At 42.8% G+C, this 27,836-nt stretch overlaps 1 protein-coding gene across 1 annotated transcript; it reads right to left on the minus strand.

Annotated features, from left to right (window-relative positions):
• Positions 1-16,385: 16,385 nt before the first annotated feature.
• On the minus strand, positions 16,386-18,482 carry LOC307232532 (leucine-rich repeat transmembrane neuronal protein 4-like; the record flags this gene model as incomplete). The annotated part of the gene is made up of 2 exons (XM_080003573.1): positions 18,448-18,482; positions 16,386-17,989 (listed from the first exon to the last, which is right to left on the minus strand). The coding sequence occupies exons 1-2, from the start codon at positions 18,449-18,451 to the stop codon at positions 16,386-16,388; spliced, it is 1,608 nt and encodes a 535-aa protein (XP_079859699.1). The 5' UTR covers positions 18,452-18,482.
• Positions 18,483-27,836: the final 9,354 nt, after the last annotated feature.

The raw sequence follows: 27,836 nt of genomic DNA on the forward strand, positions 1-27,836 counted from the left end.
TTTCATTTTTCAAAGTAAAAGTCCTCTGGTTCTTTCATGACCGGCCTGTTATGCATGGTGCATCTTTTGTTTCGTTCAATGAGGAACAGAGTAAAATAACATAGCCTACATCTAAAACAAAAAATAACAAATAAAAAACACACTGTTATTTGTAGGAACGGGGCAAGGGGAGGCGCCCCGTCGCTGGCGAGCCGCTGGGATGGGCCCCGGTTGGAACGATGATATTACGCTGCTGCCCCTGTACATTTTCGGACTCCTCTCAGTAATTCCCTCTTGCAGCCCATGCTGCGGGCGTGCACGGTGGGCGCAGTCCGGATAGGAGACCTATATCAGTGCGCCAGGCGCACAACCTGGCGGAACCGTTCTGGTGCGGAAAGCCTGAAATGCTGTTTGGAAAAGCGACACCAAAAAGCAAAAAGACAGATTGGATAATTGATGAGTGGCATCTTGGAAGCTCTTAGCTTATAAAGACAGCCTTCTGACAGCTCCCCCGACACACACACAGTGAAGGGAAGGCGATGCACGTCTTCACTGTTCTGTTGATGTTGGGACAATCCAAAAAAATTAATAATAATAATAATAAAAAAAAAAAAATCAAAACACAAAATCACAAGGCCCCTTTGGCGGACGAGGCCCCAAGCAATTGCCTAAATGCCTAATGGTAAAACCGCTTATGTATGGAGCGCGAAATGGGTTATACTGTATATCAATGATGATGGATTATAAACCAACATTTTTTAATGTTTTATCAAGAATAAACAATATTCCACAAAATTACAAGCATCCCTGTGTGCATCTCAAATTACCCTGTGTGGGATCGCGGCCTTGTTGGTTTTCTTCGACTCAGTGGCTGGGGTGGAAAACAGTTTTGCCTGGATTCAAAGGGCCTCCGAACAAAATGACAAAAACTTTTCCCACCCCAAATTCGACCAAAATCCCCTTGCATTCTTCCCACTGTTCTGTTCTTTCCGGCCGTCAAGCTATGTGCACCAAACTGAACAGCTAGTACTTTGAAAAAAAACAACAAAAAAAAAACGGGGTGGCGAGGGGTGAAACATTGCGCGTGATGGGGCTGGTTTGGAAAACGCACTGTGCCTCTACTGGGCGATGAGCGTGGGAGGTGTGGGCGAGATTCGGGCATAAGCACTGCGAGGCGAGGGAACGGTGTAGGAGGAGGAGAAGCGAGCAAACAAAGCCTCAAATGTAACATATATTTCATTGTGTGATGGAGCTTTTCCACAGGTCCATGGAATTATACCGCGAATCAACAGGATATCCTAACTACCGGCAAGAATGCACTTTTTGGATGCGCACATAATGAGCCAAGCCATTGTACAAAACGTTTTTTAAAAAACGTCGTATGCGATGCCTTCCACGGCCCGCTTCCACTTCTAACCTGGGGAGATGAAAGGGCGAAGCTGCGCGAGAAATCCCGCGTGAAATATGGATCACTGAAATGTAAATTTATTATGGCTCCGCGGCCCCGGCCCTCCCACGAGCACGGGCTACCCACACACACACACCCGCCCCCGCGCGCCCAGACTTATGCTCACACACACACGCACACACACACACACACACACACACACACTCACACAAACACACACGCTCACACACACACATACATACATACCCTCCGCCTCCAGCAAACTGAGCATGGATGTGGACCCCCCCACTAATCCAATAAGTTTTGCTTCTTGTGCTGGAGCTGAGTCTGCCTGGCGCACGGACAGAGCGCCCAGACCCCCAGAGCCTCACCGGGAGGCCGTACCCTGCGATAAAGAACTTCAGATGCTCTCTCTCTCTCTCTCTCTCTCGCTCTCTCGCTATCCTCCCTCTCGCTCTATCTTTTCCCCCTCTCCGTTCTCTTCGACAGTCATTTCCCCTCCGTCCGTCCTTCTCTACCTCTTTGATAGCTCAAATGGTTCCGCATTCTACTGGGACACAAGCGTCAGGGAAGTGGGAATCAGTCGGCCAACTGTCGCGAGAAACGCAAAATAGAAAACGAGGGAAATAAAACCATTCGTAGTGCGTGTGTGTGTGTGTGTGTGTGTGTGTGTGGGTGGGGGTGTGCAATTTGTTTTCAAGCGGAAATGACTCCTCACGTGCCTGGTCATGCTTGAATGCAACATAATAATTCATTATAGCGGAGGCATTTTCATCGAGGCTGTAATAATTTGTCGGCGGCGGTGATTTTCGCCCGCTTTCTGCATTGTTTTGTTCTTTGGTTAGAGGTAACAATAAGTAATATTTCAATTTGCTCTAAGCCGAGCCAATAGCGGTAAACCCAGCTTGCGGCGGCGGCGGCGGCGGAGAGCTGGATAGCAACGCAAAACAATTGTGTTATTAATTGTGTTATTAATTCATTTGGTATACCTTGTAAACTGTTCATTTCTATTTATTTATTTCTGGTGTTAGGGGGCTGAGCCATATCACTCTCCCTCTCCCTCTATCCCCCCCCCCCCCCCTCTCTCTCTCTCCTTTCTCTTTGTCTCACAGTCCGGTTCAACAGAGCGTCCCTCTCTCCATAATTAGACACATTAATTAACAGCGGAACAAACGCTTTAGCAGTGAGATAAATGCTCTGCTATGCATGTCTTTTCAACAACTTTCCATCATAGCCACCAAGGAAGCAGAGTGGAGGAGCCGAATATTCTCAGTTCCACCGAGTCAGTTTCTTTTAATGGTGAACTTTACGACGAGTAATATGAAATGAACTCCTTTCTTTACCTTCTACCTCAAACACTGGGGGACGTTTGGGAGTTTTAAGGCGCAAGGAGGTGAAGGGAAATCCACGACGGGCTGTTATTTATTGTCTAATGGTTTGGAAATGGGCCGACGCGAGGTGAGCACAGCAGGCGATACAGTAATAATTCAGGCCGCGATGATGTGGAGCCGCTTGCTCCTGTACAGGCCGCGGCTGGAAAGCCGGTCAAATAATATCGACGAGGGGGGCAGAATAAAAGACCATTTTTCCCACCGATACCCTTTTAATCATGGCTTTCATCAGTGCTGTAGGTGACCGCGCAAATCATTACTTTTTGATGGATCAGCCTTATTCCATGGGACGGAGAAAATATAAAATGAATGACAACTAATTTTCTGGCGCGGAACGGGCTTGATGTGTGAGAGCTGTGGGAGAGATGACAAACTTCCCCTTTTCCTTTTTAATAGGCACTCAAGACATCCAGTAGGCGGGATAGTCATGGTTTTTGAGACCGCCCTCCGTCAATGACGACCGTCGTCCCGGGGCAAACACTTCTGGCACTGCACTGCTACCCGCTAACATGGCAATCAGCCGATAAACACCCGGCATTCACATTCTACGCGCCACTTGATTTGAGCGATAATAACGGAAATAAAAGAACGCGACGAAAAAACCTTCCCGTCGACACTCAGCTTGTTGATAACACTTGTCGAGGTTTGACGCTGAGGCATTCGTGGCTGTTTGTTTATGTTTCCGTCTTTTTCAGGTCGGATCCTCAGTCGCCTGCGTTGCATTATTCTCTTTTTTTGGTGTCAGAAGTGACATTTGTCTGTTTGTGTTTCGTGTATCTATGTTTTAATTCCAAAATGTTGCCTTTGTGAGCATTGGCTGCAATTGTTGTTTTTTTTTAATACAGGCTCTGATATGAGCTTTTGTCATATTTCATTTTTTTTTATAATAGAACAACAATATGACCACATGTAGCTCTTATAAATCATTTATAACAGATTCGTGCTCGGTTTATTTCCCCAGTGAGAGGAAGATGGAGAAGATGACGAATCAGAGGCAATAAAGTAAATAAAAACAAAAAAGTGAACCACTGAGAATGTTTTTTTATCTTTATTTTTATTTTTTAAATAAATAAAAATCGCCGTTGCGTCTCGGAAACAGCTTGTATGTAACTGATCTGACTGTGAAGATCATATAATCTTACGGTTGGATTCCCACCGGATTTAACTCAGGTTAACCATGTTTTTTTTCCAAGTGAATTTAACGCTTCAAATGAACAATGCCTTATCTGTAAGGATAACAGTTATTAAGGACTGCAGTCATTTCCAGCCACGAACCGGGCAAAAAAAACCCAACTTTGTACAATTTGATGACAAAACTCTAAGACGCCGGCATTTTGGGGTAAAAGTGGAATTACCTTGCTTGTGGAATTTATGAAAAAAAAGGAAAGATAGCAGCCGTGATGTCACTCCGCAGAATAGTTTGTTTTGCAAGTAAGGGGAAAATAGATAAATAAAATAAATATTCCACTCAAACCACACTCTCTATGGAACTTCAATTATATGATGTTGTTATTATTATTATTATTATTATTATCTTTACGATTTATTATATTATAATGAAAAGGTTTAAAAAATACATTTGATTTAAGTCGTTATTTTAAATTGAGTTTCATCAGCCTTAAAAAAATTGTGTAATAATAACAAATAAAAACAAAATTGTCAAAAGACAGGTTGTCACATGGGTAAGTTGTCACGTCGTTAATATTTTCACGAGCAGAGGGCGCTACTTAAAAGTCCAACATTAGTTTTGTGCATCGATTTGGTCTGACGTCATATCCCCTCTGGGAAGCACAACACTGTTAACTGAGGTGAGCAGTGATTTACCATTTTTCACACTCAAAAGTAAAACAAATGTAACTTGACCTTTTTTGTAATAATCTTCTTCTAGTTAAAAATTACGTTGTTATGCTTTTGCTTAGGTCCTGCTTTAAAGGTGCACTGTGTAGAATTCCGGAATTTACGGAATGGACTTGGCAGAAATAGAATATAATATTCGCAAGTATGTTTTAATTAATGTATAGTCCCATGTAAATAAGAATTGTTGTGTTGGCGTTACCGTAGAAGGAGACGTTTTTATCTACGTAGGGAGCCGATACGCTATGTTGCTGTATGCTGAATTCTACACACTTCACCTTCAAGCTAACCTTAATATATTGTAACGCTGGGTGTAAGCTCCTGTTTATCTATTGTTGTCTTGCAAGGATTTATTTAGGGAGGTGTTCACCGCAGTAGGTGATTGGCCAGGAAGTTCTTCCGGGGTGGGATAAATGGGCTTAAGTGGAAGTGTGTCTGGGCGGAAGGAGGGAGCTGAGAGGGAGGAAGTCAGGTAGAGACGAGACACGAGGAGAACCACCCTGTTTCCTTTTGTTACGGGGGACACCTCAACCTCGGGTTAGCTGTTGCTGCGGCAAGGAAATAAAACCGGACTCGGTTGAGCTATCGAATGCATCATCGTCTCCTCGCAGTTGGGCTCCATCCGTTCAGTTATCCTGCAACGCTACAATGGCGTCGGAAGTGTTGGAGTACCTGGAACCTCCGGTAGCTGGACGGCAACTATGGATGCGAGTGGAGTCCTGACCCCACCTCCGTTACGAGAACTGAAAGTGAGCGAGGTGTGTTCGGGTCAAACTTGGGGAGAAATGGAGATGCATTCAAGTCAAGTTCCAAAAAGGAAAACAGGGGTGCATTCAATCCAGGCAGACCTTCATCGCAGCCAGGTGGAGGAGGGTTCATTTCCTTATCAGGATCAGAGATCAGCCAGTGGATCCACACCGGAAATGGAGAGAGGAATGTTTAGACAGTGGCCGAAGGCAAGTTATACTGAGAAGGTTGAACAGCGCAAAAGTTCTGCCAAGCAAAAATGTGAGACTGTAATTCTTGCCGAGCAAACCTTTCGACACAACGTAGATAATGTTCTACCTCCAGATCGAAACAGGGCTGCAACATCCCTGGTTTAATCAACTTGCTTGTCTGCTAATGCTAACTGGGCTAGGGTACCACAGCTAGTTTTTCACAGCCCATTGTCTGAGGAAGCTAGCTACCAGGACGCTATGGTTTTGCAGAAAAGAGACTATTAACTTAGCTGCTGACCAAGCTAATTTTATGAGCCCTTCAGGGTGGAGCCATACTGCAATGACTCAAGCAACCCAGCCCAGGGTTCCAAGAGTTGATGTTGACTTAGCGACCAACCATGCTAATTCAATGAGCTCACAAGTGTCGGGACTTTCTCATGGATGGGGTTTGTAGTGCACAAGAGAGTTTTTGCCACCCCATGGCTCATCAGGTTAGCGGGACCCCCGACGATTCCCCTTACTCCAATCGCCTGCCCCCTCCAGTCTCCACTGCACTGCTGATCACTGCTTTCATACACGGCATCGCCGCAGCTATAGCTAGCACCTCCCGAGCCCCTGCAGCTGCAGGCGATCAGAGAAAAGACCAAGTAAAGGTGGGGAAGTTATGATGGGAGATGTACTGGACCCAATTTCAGCTGATAGCCAGAACCAACCAATGGAACAAGACTGAGAGTGCAGTTCAGTTGGCTGCGGCTCTAGAAGGGGAGGCAAGAAGGGTTTTCCTAGATCTTTCAAAGATGGAGATGACGGATCCCCAAGATATAGCATGGGCCATAGAAAGCCAATTTGGTGAGCCAACCAGTAAGTTGACTGCCAGGCGACTCTTCAACGACAGAACATGCAAGGAAGGAGAGAAACTGGGGGTCGAAGCAGCAACTACGCCACCTAGCTTGTAAAGCGTTTCTAGAGTTCAGTGAGGAGCAGAGGTTTATCCTAATAAAGGAGGCTTTCATCAGTGGGCCGACACCTGACAAACTGCGGGAGCAGATCCGACTTAGCAACCCTCTAACTTGGGAAGGGGCTCTGGAGCATGCACACGGATTGGAGCAGATCTTTATGGAGGGTCGGAATACAAAAGCTTCCCAAACCTCACGCCTCCTACTCTCTACAACGGGACACACCTAAATCCCGCTCGGCCTCCAAGCTTGCCTGATTGGAGAACTCGCGACTAACAATGCGGCTGTGAGAGATAATGCAATGTGTGGTACTTCACAAAATCTGCCAACCCAAGAGGAAACGGTCAAGTCAGTGCTGGAAAATAATATAGAGATGTTGTCCAAGACACAACAGCAGCGGCAGCTATGGGATTTGCTGTATGAGTTCCGGTCAGTTTTTGCCACTTCACCTTCCGACCTGGGCAGGACCCACCTAATCCAGGATGAGATTGATACAGGCACAGCTCACCCCACTCGTCAGCGACCACGTTGTGTGCCGCTGAACAAGCAAGTGCCGCTGAACAGTGTGTGGCGGAGATGAGTGCTGCAGGGGTGATTGAACCGTCAAGCGGCTCACGGGTGTCACCAGTTGTAATGGTACCAAAGAAAGATACTACAGATTGGCAGTTTTTGTAACGACTTCAGACCAGTGAATGAGATGGTCAAAGAAGATATCCTCTGCCACGAGTCAATGATAGGTGCCATTTCGACAGAGTCCCTTTCTAAGACAGCCTGCGCAACCGGCTGTGTACTGTGGCAATTCACAGTCATGCCGTTTGGGCTATGCAATGCCCTGGTCACATGGAGAAAGTGCTCACAGATGTTCCATCACGACATACAGTAAACAAGTCAATCTTGATGATGTACTGATCAACGGTGCAGACTTCGTCGCAACCTCGTGGGTCCCGCGGATGGCTTTTTCTAAGATCCAGCAGGCAGGGTTAAAATTGAACCCTGAGAAATGCAGACTTGTGTAAAGAGAACTAACCTTTCGGGGCACCAAAGTTAGTGGGATGAGCACGGAAGAGAAAAAGATTTAGTGTGGGTCCATGCACCTAAACACACCAAGGGGAAGTGACCGAAACTGAATTGGACCCTGCCAGATCATAGAAGAATGAATGAAGAACTACAACACACAAACACACACACACACAGACACACACCGTGTAATACACGTGACCCCTAAGCCCCCTACAAAGCAACGAGCCATCCGAACTACAATCAGGGGCGCTGGTCTACTATGGCTTTTCGGACGTCTCCTGTAGAGGGGGCCCAATAGTGCCAGGGAGACCACGGCGTTCTTCTGGCCGACAGCAGATTGAGGTTCAAGTCACACCCAGAGTTTCTGTCAGAAAAAATTGCTGCAGGTCAAGGTGTGCTGGAAGATTTCAATTTCCCGAACAAATGGGAGACATTCCACTCAAATGTTATCTGTATCTATTGAGTTTAAAAACAATTGGGAAGCAGGCTATACAAAGAATGAAATCATGAATGCATTTTTTTCTTGAATATTCAAAATAAAAGAATTCCCGTCTGTTAACGGCAGATTAAAAATTACTAAATAAATATTACGATTTGAAATAAAATTATTACCGTTTGATCAATAAGTAACAAGTGCAGCTGCTTTAATTAACATTTTACTCAAATACAATTTTGATAAAAAGTAAAAACTAAATAAACATGGCAAGTAGACCTAAATAAATCCTAAAGTTTGTGGTGTTGCACATCTTGTCGACATATTTTACACAATGGATATTTAACGCTGCATTGGGTCAGGTAAATAAAACCAAAAAAAACCTCCAAACTATGGATGTATGTGTCATTTTTGTCACATTACATCATCTTTCGGCTTCTCCGAGTTCTGGACGCTGTGCTCTGTCGCTGCTCCGTGTGCGTGTTTACAGGCGCACCCTGTTCAGGTGGGAGGCGGTGGGGCTTTTTTCTGTGTCGACTAACATGGTTGGTTAGAGATGACAGGTCAGCTTTAGATCATCCAAACTGATTGACTTTCCGTTGCAACTTGCCAAACGCGGAAGTGAACAGATCTGCAGATTTATTTCTTTAACCTAAATGATCGGGTCTATTTTATTTCGACAGAGAGGAAAAAAAACATTGTGACAATCATCGTTATCGTTTCATCACCCAGTACAAATTAGAATTGTGCTTAGAGGCAATTATTTTCACCGGACATTATGAGAGCTTAAAATATGTCGGACTTGAACAGATTTTCCTGGTCAAAAACCGGTAATTACCGGATAACGGACACTCTGGTCACACCGCTTGGAGCAGTTGTCCCAACACAGAAATTTGCGGAAGTGAGATTGAGGGGGATTCCTCGACCCAGAAGACAGCATAGGCTTCCCCAGCGTTATCTGGACTGAAGTTAGCCCCTCGGGACGAGAGGATTTTGGAAAGGGGGGGCAGTGTAACGCTGGGTATAAGTTCCTGTTTATCTTTTGTTGTTTTGAAATGTTTTATTGAGGGAGGTGTTCACCATAGTGGGTAATTGGCCAGGAAATTCTTCCAGGGCGGGATAATTGGGGTTAAATGGAAGTGTGTCTGGGTGTAAGGAGAGAGAGGAGAGGGAGGGAGTCAGGTAGAGACCGGACACAAGGAGAACCACCCTGTTTCATTTTGTCACCGGGGACACCTCAACCTCGGGTTAGCTGTTGCTGCGGCAAGGAAATAAAACCGGGCTCCATTTAGCTATCGAATGCATCATCGTCTCCTCGCCGTTCTTCTCCACCCGTTCAGTTACCCCGCAACGCTACAATATACTTAAGCAAACATGGCAGTTTGCGACAACTTGTCTCAGTGATTTTGGGGTCCTGTAAGTTATTACATGTGACAACTTGCCCCAAAATCACTGAGACAAGTTGCCATTATAGTCTGCTTGTCAACCATTGTCATATGTCATTTTGAATTTTGTGAGGGTGTTTTTAAAGACAGAAAGAATTCACGGAAGGGAGAAGAGGAAGTCAGGAACCATGGCAGAAAAACAGAAAATGTCAGCACAACGCCTGACATGATGCTAAGGGCAGTGAGGCAGGTGAAGTTGGCAATTAAATCAATCAAGAGTACAGCCAAGGGTTACAACATTAAGTACCGTACACCGCAGCTGAAATAGAAAGACAGACAGTCATCCTAACTATGGTGGTTGGGTATAAATCTCCACGGCAGGTTTTTAGCCCAGACCTGGAGCTGCAGCTTGAGCGCTACATGAGATATTATGAGATCAGCTGATGTCTATTTTGGAGTGTCAAGGCTTTCTTTGACAATCTGGAGAAGGTGTTGGGCTACAGTCACCAGACGTCCCGGTTTGTCCGGGACTGTCCCGGTTTTCAAGCGGTGTGTTCTGAGTCCCAACAGATATCTGTAAAACACTCAAAAATGGTTTTCAACATTCACTACCAAATTGTCCCTGTTTTCAGCACAATGACAATAATAATACTAGTATTATACTTGTTTTCAGCACTTACATATACTATATACTGTATACAGGCAAGCAGAAGAGAGTGTGCATGAGGAGAGTCCCATAAGATCCCACCGGAGAAGTGGCCGTCGTCATCTACACGTCCACTCGCTTGCTGGGAATTGTGTGCTTTCAGGGGTGTGTGTGTGTGTGTGTGTGTGTGTGTGTGTGTGGATGTAGGGCTAGCGCTTCCTATAGGTGAATCCGCTGCGCCTCCCTGTGCCTAACTTATTGAATGAAACCAAAACAACGTGCATAACAGGGGACGCTTATCAGTCACTCTTTTACTCAGTGAAAGCAGCAGTAATATCTAGAGCCCCCCCCCCCCGTGTGTTTTTCAGAAGATGCACAAGCTTACAAAGACCATCGGTCACTCAGACACTACCTTTGGGAACAAAGAGTACATAGCTGCAGACAAAATGGCGGACCTTGGCAAGAGGCACCTCCGCAGGTTGACAGGAAATCATGTGACCTCAGCCGCTTTTTTGAGAAGGGTCCAGCTGTGGCCTTGCAGACCCTACAAAAAACACCACGACCCCTTGCAAACCAAGGCAGCAATTTTAGCAACTATTAAGCAAATAAACAAGCAAAACCTATACCGTTTTCACACCAAAATTAGCGGGTTTAACCGGGCGATTGACACCTTTCCTATTGCCAGGAGAAATGACCTTTTTTTCCTGGTGCTTTCACGTTTGACGTCACGAACACGTCAGAAAAGGGCCATGTCATGGTTCCAGTGTGATTGGGACTAAAACAGTAGAGCAGACAGCAATTTAAACAAACAAGGACATAAAACTTTAAAACTTGAAAAGGAGGATTCTGAGCCGTTCAAAAGAACATTACAGTACAAGCAGCATGGAACACCGGTCCTTGAGCGGCGGGGAGCGGGGACCAGCTTTGGGCGATGCAGGAGTGGCTCGGAGCCCGGTGGGGAGCGGTCGGAATCTCCGCTGTGCCGCCCGCGGTGCGATCCCCACACTCAAAACATTTCATGATCCACCATGCGAATATAGTCAAACTTCTGATTTTGATTTTGGATTCTAAATGGGATATGAAATGATGGAATGAGGTACGGATATTGCTGTCTATTTATGCACCGGTAAAGGGGCCAAAATGAGTGGGTCGAGCTGGGTGTCCTGTTCACATCGCAGGAGGTGGAGCCGATTAGAACACAATTTATAATGTGAATAATTAAATAACTTTTGCAAACTTCACATCATTAAAGTATCATACATGCATTTAACATAGGCCTACTATAACTTGAAATTTGTCTCATTTCTGAATCTCATAGCAGTGTACAGTATGCAGTTTGGTATGTTATTGATATGGGCTGAACACCCCTCCACAATGACTTTAATTAATAACTAAATAAAAGATAAATGATCCACATTTATTATTTTATTTTATTTTATTTCTGATGAGTCACCAGCACCAGCGCAGAAAAGCCTTTTCTGGAATCTTCATGCACTCTGTGAACGTTTCCTTACTTTCCCCACAGGTGTCAAGGCTCAAGATCCTGTTCTTGTTGAGGATGATCCATATTTATTTTTGAATTAAACATTCAAATTCACGCGTCAACAACTGTACTAAGCATTGTTCCAGTCAACTGGACAGTTGCTAGGTGCCCATCTCATCAGCGAGCCAACGAGACACCCTCGTCGTGAACTGTGCTCCGCAGTGCGTCTCCTTGCTCCAATTAAGGGGAAGAGTGTTCCCATTATGTACTGTGTTTTGTTTAGGAAATGGAGCGGCATGGGGATGCACAGCGGAGGAGAGAGAGAGAGAGAGAGAGAGAGAGAGAGAGAGAGAGAGAGGCCCCAAAACACCAGAAATTAATAAATTGAGGTATTAGGTAAAAAAAGGTTGAGGTATTAGGTATACCAAATGGAATTAGTAACACAAGGAATTAAAGTGGGAACCCTCTTTGAGGTGAGATAGGAAAGAGTTATAAAAGCAATAATAAACATAATAAGTAATAATAAACATAACCATCTTTGGTAAATGTGGAAAACACCCATGAGAACCCTGCAATCCATCCATCTAGGTATGTACATGTGTATCGAAGAATATGCTTATATTAATATTAAATATTAATATAAGGAAATGTTAAATAAGGAAATGTTGTTAATTATACTCATTTTTAACTGTGTTTTAATAGCTCAATCCCATGCCAGCTGAGCCAGCTATATTTTTTGTCAAATCGGTAATACATCAACCTAAATAATATATATTAATTTATATAAAGCTATAAGATGTTCGTTGACCATATTTTGTCAATTTGGTATTCTCAACAACTCGTTTCTTTTTCTAGTTCAACAGTCCCCATGCGCTCCCTCAGGCTCCGACAAATCTTTACTCAGGTTCGTTGTTCCACCTGACAGCAGAAACAGCAGCATCTCTCTTTCTCTTTGCGGTGTTTGTTTATAAAAAAAAGTTAATAAATAATAAATGAATTACATCTAAACATTACATAAAACATTTAAACTAATGGGCGACCTTTTAATGACTTATTGAATTTACTTTATGGTGGCCCATTTTTTCTTCTGTACTAATTGCAAACTTAAAATTTAAAATATCGTATAAAGCCTTTAAGAAAGTCACTTGACATTTAAAATGTATTTCTGATTGATTAACTTATAGTATAGTAGTATATATAGCCTATATATTTTTTAATCTGTGTGCTACTTCACGGGTAAACAACGTCAAGAAGACCAACACGCTGCTGAGGTCACCTGATTTCCTGTCACCCTGCGGAGGTGCCTCTTGCGGAGGAGCCGCAATTATGCCTGCATCCAGGTCCCTCTCTTGGGAAATGCAAATGTAATAATATTCTTTTTTTGTCCTTTGTGTTTTCTTTTACTCGCTCAAATATGAATATGCATGACCTCCCTGAGAGGGGAAGAGGAGCGTGAAATGAGACAAAATTTGAAAGGCGGTGTTGACCTCAGCCTTTTTTTTTTTTCTTTAGTTCAAACGTACGTTTTTAAATGAACATCTGGAAATCTGTTTCACAGTAATAAACAATATTACACAAAGTCTTTAAGGAAATTTGAGTCCAAAGAGGAAAAGCAAGTGGTCGGGGAATTACAACTCGAGTACGCTGTACTGTTTAACACTTTCCATTCAAAGACACCTCAGTTCACGAGAGGATTTGTAAAAAAATTATAAATAATAAAAAGAGCCAACGAGGACAATGGGGGGGGGGGAAACTCTCTTTTGAAAGCGTGAAAACTCTTTCTTTAAAAGCTCCTTTTTTGTTCATACTTCACTGACTCGACTTCTCCGAATGGTTTTGGAGCTGACCGAGTGGAACACACCAATCTGAGACTGGTTGATTGTTTTTAGAAGGCGTTAATTGAAGTTTGGTTAATAGTGTTTTGGTGGGGTTGGCGAAGAAAGGAAGAAAAGATTGATAGAAAGAATGGAAAGAAAAAAGAGCCAAGAGTTGGTTTTCTCATCTCCGGTGTGGCTGTCGTCCAGTTAAATTTGCCGGGAGGAATCCCTCCTAAAAACAAATGGCGGGTTCGGAATTCTCCGATAGACTTTTGCTCCGGCAGATCCTTGCCACCCTTGATGTTTAGATTTATTGTAATAGCAGAGACACTACAATAGGTTTAAAGGGTTAAATTGAGAGGAAATAACACTTGACTCCTGCGAGTCTGGGTAATGTAATGAGGAGCAGGAGCGCGGGAGTGATTTGTGCGATGAAGTGGCACTGCTCGCCGGGTTTGGACGCGGCGCTCCCACTGCAAATGACCATATTTTGAAAAGGTAACAGTAAAAAAACAGCAGTGGTGAGGAAATGAGATTGGAGCTAAAGAGATTTTTATCACCCTTCCCCGCTATAACTTATTGTGCCTTTCTGGGAATCGCCGGTATGCGGATTCCGTGGTGGAAAGGAACACAAATTTGTATACCCGATACCTCGAGGGGAAAAAAAAGAGAGAATAAAAGAAAGCCCCCCCAGCCGAGGACCTTAAACCCGATAAGAAATGTAAATGAAAATGTCACGGCTGCCAGTGCAGTTTGAGAGATCTATCCTTCACAGGGTGTTTACAGAAAGAATTGAGGAAGAATTGCTTTTAAACGTTTGGAGCGGAAATCTCTCACAGGTCGAGGTATTTTTGGGGCTGTATCTTCTCCTAGGAGTGCCTGGGAGTGAGACACCTTGTATAAATATTTAATTTCATATGCTCCTTAACACATTTATCGAAGGTCACAGGCCTCCGAAAATGCGCTTGTGTTATTTTCGACCAGACAAGATGCTGCGTGTTTTCCACACTTTCTGCCCAAAGTGAGAGGCGTACCTCATCAGCAGTCTCTCCCTTGTTGAAATGCAGTCACAATCAAAAGACAGAAGAAGAGAATTGCCTCCGCCGGTCACGATGTGACAAATCAAACAGTAATTACAATATTTTCCAAAAATAAGGTAAACAAGACATTGCTGCCTGAGCTCACAGTTCCTCCAATTGGTCCTCTAAAAATGGAATATCCTGGGCGAAGATAATGTGGATACTGAAAAATCTGTTGGTTCTGGGCCGCTATGCCTGGCTTGGGGCTAAAGAAATCCTGAGTCATATTAAGAACGTGAATTATAGAAAGCACAGGAGCATAAATCTGTCCTATTACCGCAGTCAGACATTTTATACTTAGTATTTTATAGTCCACGTTATTATTATTATTATTAGTAGTAGTAGTAGTATTATTATTATTATTAGTATTATTATTTAGGCATAATAATCACAATCATAATAATCATAATGATAATAATAATAGTAATAGTAATTATAATACTATTATAACAGTATTATTATAATAGTATTATAATAGCACTGTCTGTGATTCATATAGTAGATATATGAATTAGCATATTTTACATGAAGGGGTCCAGACCCTCAATCCTTTCCTTGAATAAAACATGCTGAAACGTCTCCTTGAACCCTTTAATTTACTGGCCAAGGCCAAGGTGGCTGACATTTCCCAAATACCACACACACCTTGACCTGTAGCCCACATGGCCCCCAGCAGCATGAATCCTTCAGAGCAAAAATGTAATGCTTCTTAATCTTTTGGGACGCAGGAACGGCCGTAGCATGTTGTTTCAAATCTCTCCCAGATAATCACCCAGAATAGGTCTGAGGTCTGACATGAATCCCTCGGTTTTAATGGTGACACAGAGCACACACAGGGAAATATAAGATATAGCTCATGTCTGTTGAGGGTGCTGACTTAATTCTGCCAAAGCCGTAGCCGTAGCCAAATCCTGTTCTTTTTTTTTTTACAATAATAAAACATATATATTTAGAGATTAAAATAATTCATAACATCAATTACACAATACCATATCATCAACACATCAACGTTTGACATTGTAGTTGTATTTAATTACTCGTTTTCACAGATTGCGTAGATGCTTAGTACCCATGTTATGACTTTACCCAAACAATTCATAATCATAATGGGATGAATAATAAATTGAAAAGTATGTACTGTATGCAAAATTTACATATTCCATTTGACAGAATAAGGTCTTAAATTGACCCGACTTGGAATTTTTACATACAAAAAAAGGTTGTCCTGAGATTGGGTGCGAGAGTCGAAAAAACACATCTGAAGACTTCTCCTGGAGGAACTGAAGTAGAATGCTTTCATGAATTATGTAAATATATCAGAATAAAATCCCATTCGAATAGAATAAGGTCATGCAAGGTATTTCAGGACGGTCTGCTCACTGTCGACTTCCCCACCAGCCCATTGTTGCACTTTCTGGAGCGCTGCTCCTTTTGAAAGCTGCATTATCGGGTGAATTTTAAGTCGTTTTCATTGACACATCAGTGAGAATAAGATGCCAGAGCTCCACGACTCCAACTCCCCAAACTAACCCACGCCCCCACGCACACAGCCATCCATATAAAGGCACACAGACACAGACGTCTACGCATGTGCATGCACGCACACACACACACGCACACATACACACACACACACACACACTTTAATTCTGTAATTGCTTTACAAGGTACGTCTTAAAAAACAAGAGCATGTAAAGCAGGTTATTTTTCCATTTCCATTTCTCCAGCGCTATCATTTGACATGGTCAATCTCTACGTTGTAGACATTTTTTTATTTTATTTTTTTCAGAGGAGATGTTGTAAGATCAAAACTGTTGTTCTGTAAGACCACGTAGAACCCAGTCAGGATTGTTGTTAGCTCTCTCCTCAAACACACCGCTCCATTTCAAGATGTATGATGTACACATGCATTTCTTTTACACTGTACAAACCCATTGGCGTCGAACTTGCAATGGCACTTTTAAAAAGAAAATCACTTTTCCATGGATTCGGAAGCTCAGACCTCACACTCGATGGACCCCGATATGGTACAGGTGCACGGCCGTGTCTCGCTCACTAGAGAGTCCATAGTCTCAGAGTTTGAGTGGTAGCTCAGGTAGTACTCTTGCAGCTGAGAGTTCATGTCCAGCTCCTGCTTTCGGGCCTTTTTCCTGCGCTTGTGGTTGACTGAGTGCTGCTGCAGCTGCCTCATGGTGTTGGGGTAGCGCCTCCACGAGACATAAATGACAAGGAGGATCAATGACACGGACAGAAACAGGGCTACGCTGCCCGCAATGATTTTATGGAAGGCCATATGCTCAAACTGTAACTCTGGGATGGACGACGCTGAGACCTCCGTGGGGATGGGCACTGTGGAGAGAGTGTGGAGAGTGATTGCTGGCTGCGCCCCCTCCCTGTCGGTCGTACCAGGGGAGACAGGCGGGCTGGTCCGGTTGTACAGCATGTTGGTGGGAGACAAGAGCCCTGTGGAGTTCACCGCTGGGTTGAAGGCTTGTCCGGTCACGGCAGTGGTCGGCGCCGTGTTGGATACATCCACACATATTGACTGGTTCTTCACCACGTCTACCACCCTGTCGCCCTGAAACAGTTTGGGGCTGCTGCAAATCATGCTGATGTCCTTTGGGTCTCTGAGAGTTTTGAGCCAGGCCATGAGCGGGCAGATACTGGGCCTGCAGTCCCAGGCATTACCTGCCAGGCTGACGGTTGTCAGGGAGCTCCACGCCGCCACTGCCTCCACTGGCACGCTGCTGAGCTTGTTGGATTCAAGATTGAGTATTTGTAAATTTGGCATACACTGGAAAACAGCGGGGTCCAATATCTGGATTTCATTCCCTGAAAGATCTAATTTCTGCAGTTTATGCCAGGTCCAGGGCGAGCCTTGATTGATGGCTCGTATGCGGTTCCATTGCAAGTAAAGGGCCTGGAGGTTGGTAAGGCGCGGGAAAAGAAAGAAATTAATCCTGGAGAATTGATTGTGCTCTAAATGAAGCTCTTTCAACTTGAACAGCCCCAAGAATGTGGTGCGGGTGAGGCTCCGCAAGCGGTTATAGCCCAAGTCTAGGAACTCCAGGCCGCGGCATTCCAAAAATGTGCGAACGAGGATCTGTTTCACTCCATTGGAACGAAGGTGGAGGTTTTGGAGCTTGCGCAGGCCATAGAAATGGCCCGGCTGCAGTGCCTGTAAGTGATTGTAGGACAAGTCCAGATTTCGCAGATTTGGTATGGCGCTGAATGTGTGGTTGTGCAGATGTGTGATCTTGTTGGAGCTGAGTATTAGTTCTTTCAGCCTACGAACACCGTGGAAAGCCAAAGCATCAATGGCACTTAGGGAATTGTGGTCCAAGTAAAGCCAAATGAGCTGATTGAGATGAGCAAATTGGTATGGCAAGAGAACCAGCAGGCTGTTGTAGCGCAGGGACAGACCTTGACATCCGGTGGAGATGTTTTCGGGGACGTCTTGGAAAATGCCAGACTCACAATAAATAATCTTGCCTTCACAGCGACAACTTGCAGGGCACAGCCTCTCCCCCTTGCTGAGCAGGAGCAAAACAGCCGCCTGAAGAAGAAGACAGGATAACCTCCAGTCCCAGATAGGAGAACCTGCGGGGGGTAGAGTGCAAGCGAAATCAAAATGCTGTCTAGGTTAATAAAAGAAAAAAAAAAGAAAATCTAAAATGCTCAAAAATCTATAAATAATTAAGAAGCAGGAATCTCGTTCTTCAGCTGGGGCGTCAACAAAGGGATTCTGTAGGGTCTGAGTGTTGCAAATCATTAATTGGATTTTTTTTTTTCATCTTTATTTAAAGAACAAGAAAAAAATAATCTTTGGGCTGGAATCACAGACGGGCATGGCGTGAACAAATGTTTAAGAGACACTTTCATTAAAAAAAAAAAGAAAAACTTCCAAAGGAAAGGTAATAACCGTGGCAAATAGAAATTGGAAATTCAAATAACCTCATAATAGAGGCTGCCTTGCCTACGATTTGCCCCCAGGTGGAAGGACACATATCAATCGAAGATTTGAAAGAAGAAAAAAAAGACAGAAGCCAACGACTTACCCATGGCCAGTGAAGGAAAGAGAGATCCTGTGGGATGAATTTCTGTCCAACACATCCAACTGTTTTACGTGACGAAGTCGCAATTTAGGCACCGTCCCGATCCGGACGATGAGCGTCGCTTGTGTGTGTCATCGCGGAGCAGAGACGATGCGATCCAAGTTTACACAGCGAGTGGCGGGGGGGGGGAGATAAAGAGGATAAAAAAAACAAAACCTCCGCACTTCATCCTTCTTCACCGCCAGACGCGGGGAGTTTTGCAGCCCGCTGCAGCCGCAATAATCAGTTTGAGCGCAAGTGAGAGGAGGAGGAGGAGGAGGAGAGACTGCGCTCCTCATCACTCCATGCAACCCTCCCCCCTCTCTCTCCCCATCGCTTTCTCTATCTATATCTGACTCTCTCCATCTCTCTCTCTCTCTCTCTCTCTCTCTCTGTCTCCCCCCCCTTCTCTCTGCACACTCAAGGACTGGGATTACAGACAGGGGTACATCTTTTAGTCCGTTTAATTATTCAAGTGTGTCTATGTAATTTGAACATCTTGCAAACAAATGCGAGTTCGTGCAATGTCCCTCTCCCCCCTGTCCCTCTACAGCACATGTGCTTTCTGTTCCCAAAGCTGTGGCGCACAGAGAACGTGCACTTTGGAGATGATATTCATGTACTCCGATGCGTCTCTGTAGTGCTCGTGCTTCTACATGTTTCAGAATTTGAATCATAAAAGAACAACGATGTTATTTTCAAAGATACCCAGATCTACATAAAAACAGGTCAATGTGGTTTCATTCCACTTTAGGTCATGCTTGCTAAAGTGTCACTATCATAACAAAAGTCATGTGGGCATAATGGCAATCTTACCCTTTGTAAGGCACAAACATTATTGTTATGAAGTTCCTTCAGGTGTTGGTTTGTTCAACATGGCGCTGAATGGCCTCCAAGCCTCGTAACAAAGCACATCAAATAGATGGGTTTGGGTTATAGGTCCCATTTCATGTCACCAGCCAGCCTTTCAGATGTCGGCACAAGTGGAATCCCACTCGTTCTTCTTGTGCATATACACCACACCCAAGTTTTCTGTCAGACATACTGCTTATAAGGAAGGGTCAATGAGATAAGGAGCTGCCAAGGCGAGTGAACAACCTGATGGGAATTGACAGAGCTGAGTGCCATAAGTAGAGGTCTGAGGGGAAAGCGGGTCAGGGTTACCCCTTCACCCCTGACCCCAGGGCCAACCCGGACCCAAAAGATTTGCTTTTTGATATGCATAGGGTTAAAAAAAAGTCATCAGCTGTGATGCAATGGCCCGTCTCTATAAAAGCGAGATAAAGGCCCACACCGCCTGCATGCACAAATAGCAGGCTGTGGATATTTAGATGTAGTTTGCAAGTCTAGGCACTATTATCTTAGAATCTTGGCTTTGGCCCTATTATCTCAGCATGCTGGGGTCCAAGCAGGGCGGTAAAGGGAGCAGGTGGTGGAACACGATTCGGTGTATGAATTAACTTGTCACTCCAATGGGGTCTGCAGGTTTAGGTGACCTTGAATGCTAATTGTTTTTCCTAGTGGCTGTGCTGACAGCGATGTGTCTTAGGGTTATGAGGAGGATGACGAGCTGCTATTCAGCAGAGGATAGTAAACTATGAAACATCATTGAATTCATTCATCCATCCATCCATCCATCCATTCATTCATTCATTCATTCATTCATTCAGTAGGCAAGTTTATTTTGAAATTCAGCTGCTGTGTTATGCGTTGCGGCGTTGCGGTGCAACATTTTATCAGGCTCTCAGACAATGCAGAGGCATGTAAATAAAGCAGCCAACCTGTCAGGGACTGGAGGAAGTGCTTGAAGGGGTGATAACACTGAGATATGAGTATTGAAATGAACGGTCCTGATGAAACATGGAAGGCATTGAAGTAGAGGGGATGTGGAGTCCTGCATTTCTATGACTATTAAACACTTATTTGTCATGCTTTGCTGGATGTACATCGTATATTCATCATATGGAACAAAACAGTCAGGAGGGGGGAAAAGAGCTTTGACTGTATGCCATCCAGGTTGGAGCGGACGTGTGGTAACAGCAGCCCCTGGTGGACAAAAAGAGCAATTCAATTTCATATCAAAATTGAATTTGAATTTGAAATTGGCAAGTTAAGTCAAGTTTATTTTCATAGCCCTCGATCACAGTATAGTCTCAAATGGCTTTACAGCTTCCTAAAAAATTGCATAGAAAGCAACAGCATCCACAAGACGTAACCCCCACCCGGGGAAAGGAAAAACTCCCACAAAAACCCCTTGGGGAAAAAGGGAAGATTTTTTTGATTGACAGGTTCCTTTATATGAATTATCAGCTTTCACATGAAGGAGGCAAGACGTTTAATCCATAACTATTCATCGCTATTGGATGTATGATGGATTTAGCAAATCCATGTAAACTATATTTGTCCATATTCAAGGTGTCACTCTTACATTCTATTTTATATTATTATTATATGTCTAGTCTTGGAATGCCGTAGCCACTTCCAGATAGTTTCGTGGTACTCTTCCCTACAGTATGTGTAGTAGACAGGCATTCCAGGTTGTTTATCTAACTTTGGTGGTAAACTCCCCATGGCTCCGGTGACAGCTGGTACGACCCGAGCCAGGTCCAACCAGGTCCTGCTCGACCATCTCCTGCATTTTGGCTGGTGAGTTTCTTATCATCTGGTATCACTGCATAGATAATCACTGGCCTCCTGTTTTCCTTTTCATTTAAAATGATATTCGGCCATTCCGATGGAAACCCCTCTGTTTTGATTTCCAAGTCCCGCGCAATCTGTGCCTTCACATCCTCTTTCACACTCCAAGGCTCATGCATCCAAGGCAAGGCCCAGAAAACAGCTCATCCCAGATGTACGCAGGTCTTGCCATCCTAATGTGTCTCTTGAAGGACTTGGTGTTGGTGATCTGGCAGCCAGTCATGGCTCATTCTGCTCCTTGCACTGCTGGCAACCCGGGACCTTGGTAATTCGATGTATTATTAGGGGCCAAGCACAGCGGTGCTGGCACCGATTGGAGCCCCAAAGGAAAGTGGGCTTACAGAGGAACTCTCCACCATGTTTAAAGCTCTGCTGTATGAGTGCTGAAGTTGGTTGTAAAAGAACAGCTCAAAATCATATTGGATATCAATCAGACATTATCAATCATTGTTATTGAGACCACCCCCCCCACAGAACACTAATGTTGATTTACTGCCCACCCTACTTATATTATTATATTCAGGGGTCCAGCCCGCAAGAGGGCAGAGACCCTTATTGTTTTTGTTGATGAAAAATTGACGTCAGTGGTTGATGGATGTCATGGAACCGACGAACCAACGGACTTAATGAGTCCAATTTGAATTCGGGGCAATTCCGACACATACATGCGGTTTTCGTATCTGATCCAAATCGGTCCATTTTTGTCGGAGAAGTTAGTAAAAAACGCTGTGTTTCTCATCTCTGCAACGGTCACATGATAGCACTGTAGACCTCGCATGGTCACATGCACTTCACGCATGTGCAAAATGGGGGTGAGCATAACACTCCAGATATTTAATCTGCTCACTTGACTATTCAACTGGACTTTAACTAATGGGATATAAGACACAAACTCTGAGAGACATTAACATATGCAGAAGCGTTGAGATACTAGCCATTAAACACAATGCAGGTGTTATGTTTGGAACGCGGATAATGTCGTTTACAGTGTTCCTGAATTGTAGTAAGTTGTAACAGAAACCATACAAAATGATACGGTGACAGGTATTACTTTATTACTATTAACCTTTATTATGTTTGAAAATAATTAGATTAAAGTATTACCAGAAGACAATTGGATTAAACAAAGCGCAGCATGTTAGACGTAAACATACAGCTCGTCATGCTTTTTCCTCCATTTTGACTCCTCTCCTACCCTTTGACCATAACTCCTCCTATACATTTGCACCACATCAAGTCAGTTGTAATGGCTCAGAGCGCATTGTGACAGACTGAGCACTGCACTAAATCTTCATTAAAAACACACCTCCAAAAAAGACAGAGAGAGAGGGAGAATGAGCAACAACGTCAGATTTGTTAACAAATATCACCTACTTGTGTATTCCATTACAAACAATTTATTAAGTTGTATGTCATCTACAGCATTGCAAATAGGCCTTGCACACCGTTAACTCACACACATCACACCGACTAGCCTGGAGCCCATGTATTGCTGCAGCTACTATTGTTATTCTTAATGAAAAACTGACCTCAGTAGTCTATGGATGTCATGGATCTGACGCACTCACAGACAAGATGAATAAAATGTGTATTTGGGGAAGTTTCAACACCCAGTCGTCCAAGTTTGATCCAGATCTGTCCATTATTGTGGAGTAATTTAGCAAAACACTGTCTTTTTTATCATCACTGCAACGTGCATGTGCATATGACGGCTCGCCCGTGTCACATTATAGCATTTCAGTCTAGTGACTGGTCAGCAATCGGGACCTCACCAAGGTGGCGGCACGTGCCTGACATCCGAACTTCATGGATGTCATGGATCTGACGAACTCACAGACAATGTGAATACGATTTGTATGTGGGGCAGTTCCAACATGGCATCGTTTGAGTTTCATCCAGATCGGCGGTTCAGTATTCTGGAAGAGGTTTGTGATCAACGTTCGCAACCTTATCAAGATGGTGCCACGCACAGATTTAGTTAAAGTATTACAAGAAGACAATTGAATCAAACAAAGCGCAGTGTAATAAACGTCAAAAATATATTAACTTCTTAGGGAGTGTAAGTTCTACAAAATAAAAACCCAATAACATCACTGTCAGAATTTATATGTATTACTCAGTCATCCACCATAGAGGTCTCTGTAGTCTAACAGGCCATTTGCTATTTCCCAGTTTATTTCCCAGTCTGTGCTTTACTCTTATTGACTCTATTGACTCTACATCCATGTTGAGAGCAGCAGAGGGGACTTTGATAAATTGGATCATCAATGGGAAATTGATGCATAAAAAGCACAAATTGGTGCATAAAGGACCGACCGAGACTTGATTTGTGTCCTCCAGGCATGGGGCTGCTGGCAAGGTGTCCCTGATTTTTCCACATTGAAGGTGGCAACCCTACGTGCAGTGGCTCAGACCTCACCAGGCCGGAACAAATGAACTTCTGCAGTCACAATTTGATGAAGAGCCGACTACCCTGGACCCTCTGTATTGCTGCCTACAGCTATATTATATTCATATTTGAAGTCCCACACCAAAATAATCACTTGAAACCAGGCCACCAGATTGAAAATGTTCTTGCAGCCAGTGCTGACATGTATTGTTATTATGTGTTGTATTATTATTGTAATTGTACTGTACTTCTGACTGGAGTCTATAGCAACCATGGTATTTTTATGAAATCTGGCTAGAGATTTTGGGGGGTGGTCCTAAACAATCTTTTACCAATTTTGGCAACCATTCCTGCTAAGTGTTGAAGCAGGGCGGAAGTGCCTTAAAGGATAGGTTTGCTATTTTTCAAAATGTTGCTGCCCATCATTTATAACTGTTCATAGCAAAACCTCGCTGGATGCTTTATTATACGGCTTTGCTGCAGCTCCTCACGTTGCTTAAACGCAGTCACGTTTTTTTCAATCTTTTCAAAACAGAAAAGTCATAATAGTCTGTGTATCAGTGTAGATTTTGAACAGTAATGCCCCATTTTATTTTATTTAACTACTTTTTGCATTGCCGCAGTACATAAAGCATAATGTCCTCTGCAGCCGGTTGTTAGTAGGAAGCGGTGCAACCTCCTGTTTCTAGTCTGTTACCACAGATGCAGCCAAAAAAGCTAATTTGTGGAAGTGTAAAAGGCGTCTTGCCCTAAGTGCATTGTGTGATACGCTTGCCAGCTTAATGTGCAGTGTTGATTTGTACTATTTGCTGCATACTATGGTTTTGGACATACTAAAGCCTTTACATACTAATTTGGCATATTAAATATTACTGTATCCTAGTATTCTATTTCAGACATAGCGTGTCCCTTCAGAACCAATAAGTGACATCACAGATGCTCTGTCCACCTGGAACCTGGAAGCAGGATTGTTTTTTTCTCTGATTCTATGGGTCATGCTGAGTTCATTGCACACACTGGTTCAAATGTTGAATATTTCGATAATGGATGTGCCGCAATTTCCTCTATAAATTTTCTGGGACCTCTTCCTAGAATGCGCTGACACCGTCCAAACAAATTTGTGAACATTATCTACAGAGGCTTCAGCTGAAAGGCTGCATAATGATTTTGATAGCTCCCATCCATTTGGGATTGTCTTACTCACAAATTTCACTTAACAGTCCCCTTATTGCAATGGTCCACATTTCAAAAATCATTCTGCATAGTAACAAGACCTTGTCTTCTCATTGGTGCAAATTATTTTCATGAAATTAAAATGTTTTGGGCCAAACAGATGACACAATGGTTGTATTATTATTATTATTATTATTATTATTATTATTATTATTATTATTATTATTATTATTATTATTATTAGGCTGGTTCAATCACCTAATCACCTTATTGTTCCGGTTCTTGGTAAAAAACTTACTACACATCATTGGCAGAACCTACGGACACCTACGGACACTTGTTTGAACTGATATATCACAAACACCTCATAGTTTAAGTTTCATCCAAATCGATCCACATACAGAGCAGAAATTATTAAAAAACGCACTAAATTTGATTAATATCACAGATGCGGTCCAATGCATTTCACGCAGAAATATGTCCAACCCGGCTAAAACTATCTGGAACAAAATAAAGACAGAATCTAGGATCTCATGGTTCAAATTTCATTTACGTCACTTAGTTAATATGTAAATCTACGTGAATACGTCATAATTGATGTATACGGGACGCAACGTCCCCTACCGTGATCTAGACTCCAGATGTACTTACATAAAACAAGGTAAGTTATAACAAGGAAAATATTTAGTTTAAAGTTTTGACATTTTCCTACACCTAAACTTAAGAAACTTTAATGAAGAGACAGAAAGTGTTTGTAGCAATGACAAATTATTACATACTATTTCTAACGACAAATTATTGTTAAAGTTCAATAAATGTTGTCAGAATTACAATACAGACAAGTCATCCATTAAACTGAATTTTCCAATTGTAGATTATCAACAGAAAAAATTCAACTAAGTAGTAATTAACACAATGTTGTGGTGTGGGGATTGTGTGGTTTGAGCAGCCACACCTGACCTGGATCTAGATAGTTGGGGACCCAGGATCAGAGTGGCTGCATACCTGTTGCTTGTTGGTTGGTCTAACGAGCAACAGGTAAAACCTCCATCCCCACACACACTCGGGAGAGAGGAGCTCTTGCCATGACACCTGTCCATCTGCTCCTGGGCTTATTCCAACAGGCCCACTCTCTACAATAAACTGTGAGTCTACAACCCCGTCCCTGAGGTCCCCGAAAACGCCACTTGGGTGGCGTGTAGTAGGCGAAACGGCCATACATGTATTTATTATATTTCTAAAACTAAATTAATTTATTGCTATTGACGTAATGTCAGGGTGATTCGTGGAATAACATGTACGTAACTACATTATGTTTATAAGTTCAGTAGATTTTGCTGCATTGCACAAAAAACTAAAAATGCAACACATGCCTAAAACAAATAAACTATTGCTACCTGCAGCTATATTTATTATTATTATTTTGCCATGAGTGTCAAGTGCCATTAGCACATGCTCCAGAGGCCGTAAGTCACTTAAGAAAAGTACAAATAGTGTGTGAAAAAACCTGCGGTTTGACAGTGATGAAAGAACGAGCGGCTCTTTTGCAAAATTTATGCATACAATTTTTATTGACTGCAGATTACAGTTTTCAATCATGTCATCCTGTGTGGAATCTCAAAATCTGTGGATATTCTTTTCCACTATTTTCATCCTCATCCTATTTGTTTTCAATGAAAGCCCAGTTGGGTAAAACTGATAAAAGAGATTCCATACCTCCACCTCTGACTGTCTGTGTTGCGTTGAAGGCATCATGATTATCTCGCCAACAGCCTCTCATACGTACAGAATATAGATTTAAGTGCGTTTAGGGCATAAAGTTTATGCTGCTACACACTTTGATATAATTCACATATTTAACCATTATTCTGTCCCAACCTTTTATGGCAACACAGCAAAAAAGTTAGCACATTTGACTAACTTTTAACAACTTTGATTTTCATTACCCTCAAATGATCATAATAAAGTACTTTTTTACGAATAGAATTTAATATAATATTTCATCTGATTGAAATTATTGTTCTGAAAGTAATCTTGAAGGCTTTTATGTGAACAATATCCTGTTTTCATGTTATAATATCCTGTTGACACATTGTTGAGAGCAACATGTGTTTCATGTGGAACCAAAGATGATTAAAAAATAAATAAATTGCTGTCTCTTTGGCAACCTGTGTTCTCCATTGTTGAAGTTAAAAGCAAATCATATTTGACATCATACTGACATCTCATTTTGTGACGATACTGTATGGTTCATGTATGCAGAATAGAGAGGAGTTACTGTAAGTACGTTGTCAACAGATTCAAGACTACACTCCAAAGTGTGCAACAAGGTATTTAACTTGACTTAGATACACAAGCCGTATTTCTTAATTCTTAAAGCCCCGATTCATTTCTGTATTCATTTTTGTATCTTAATCTATGTCAATCATGTTAAATTACATATAAATTGAACAAGCTTTAAAAGCCCTTCCCCAAATGTTGCGTGTTGTGCTCACTATTCATGCCCGCTTCTTGCAATAGGAGGACTAAAGGGTTATTATTAGCATACATCTTCTCTGAGTCATTGATCTGTATCTTATTATGTTGAAAACATTACAGGAGCCAGCAGGCAGCCCTGTGGTTCTCCTGTGTTTAAAACAGCCCGGTCTGAACCAGTACCATTTAAAGACTCTCTGAGGCCGAACAGCGAGGATCTCCTTTATCAAAGAGCCTCTTTGTCTGAGTCTGTTTCGTCTCACAGTTAAAGGCCAAACTGAAATATATAAATAAAACTGGTGTAGCTTTTAGACCAGTGTACGGGCTTAGTAATGGCCTTCATTAAAGACAGAGTTGCGTCACCATTGCTGGGACCATTTGGGTCAAAACCATTAGATGTTGTTATGTATGTGATTGATTATATACCTCATCATATATTTACTAAAATCATTGAAATGTATAACTCTGGACTATTTTGGGGCTTTTTTTTTTATGTCTGTGGAACATGTTCGTTTCCTTTCAACTTGGTCACTGAAAGCATTTAAGAATCCTTTTCCTGAACACAGTTGTCTGTTAGGTATCTAGCTTGGCTGGCTGCTATTTGGAGGATAATGAAGAT

This window comes from Zeus faber (assembly GCF_960531495.2).
Source record: "Zeus faber genome assembly, chromosome: 7".
Taxonomy (NCBI): Eukaryota; Metazoa; Chordata; class Actinopteri; order Zeiformes; family Zeidae; genus Zeus; species Zeus faber.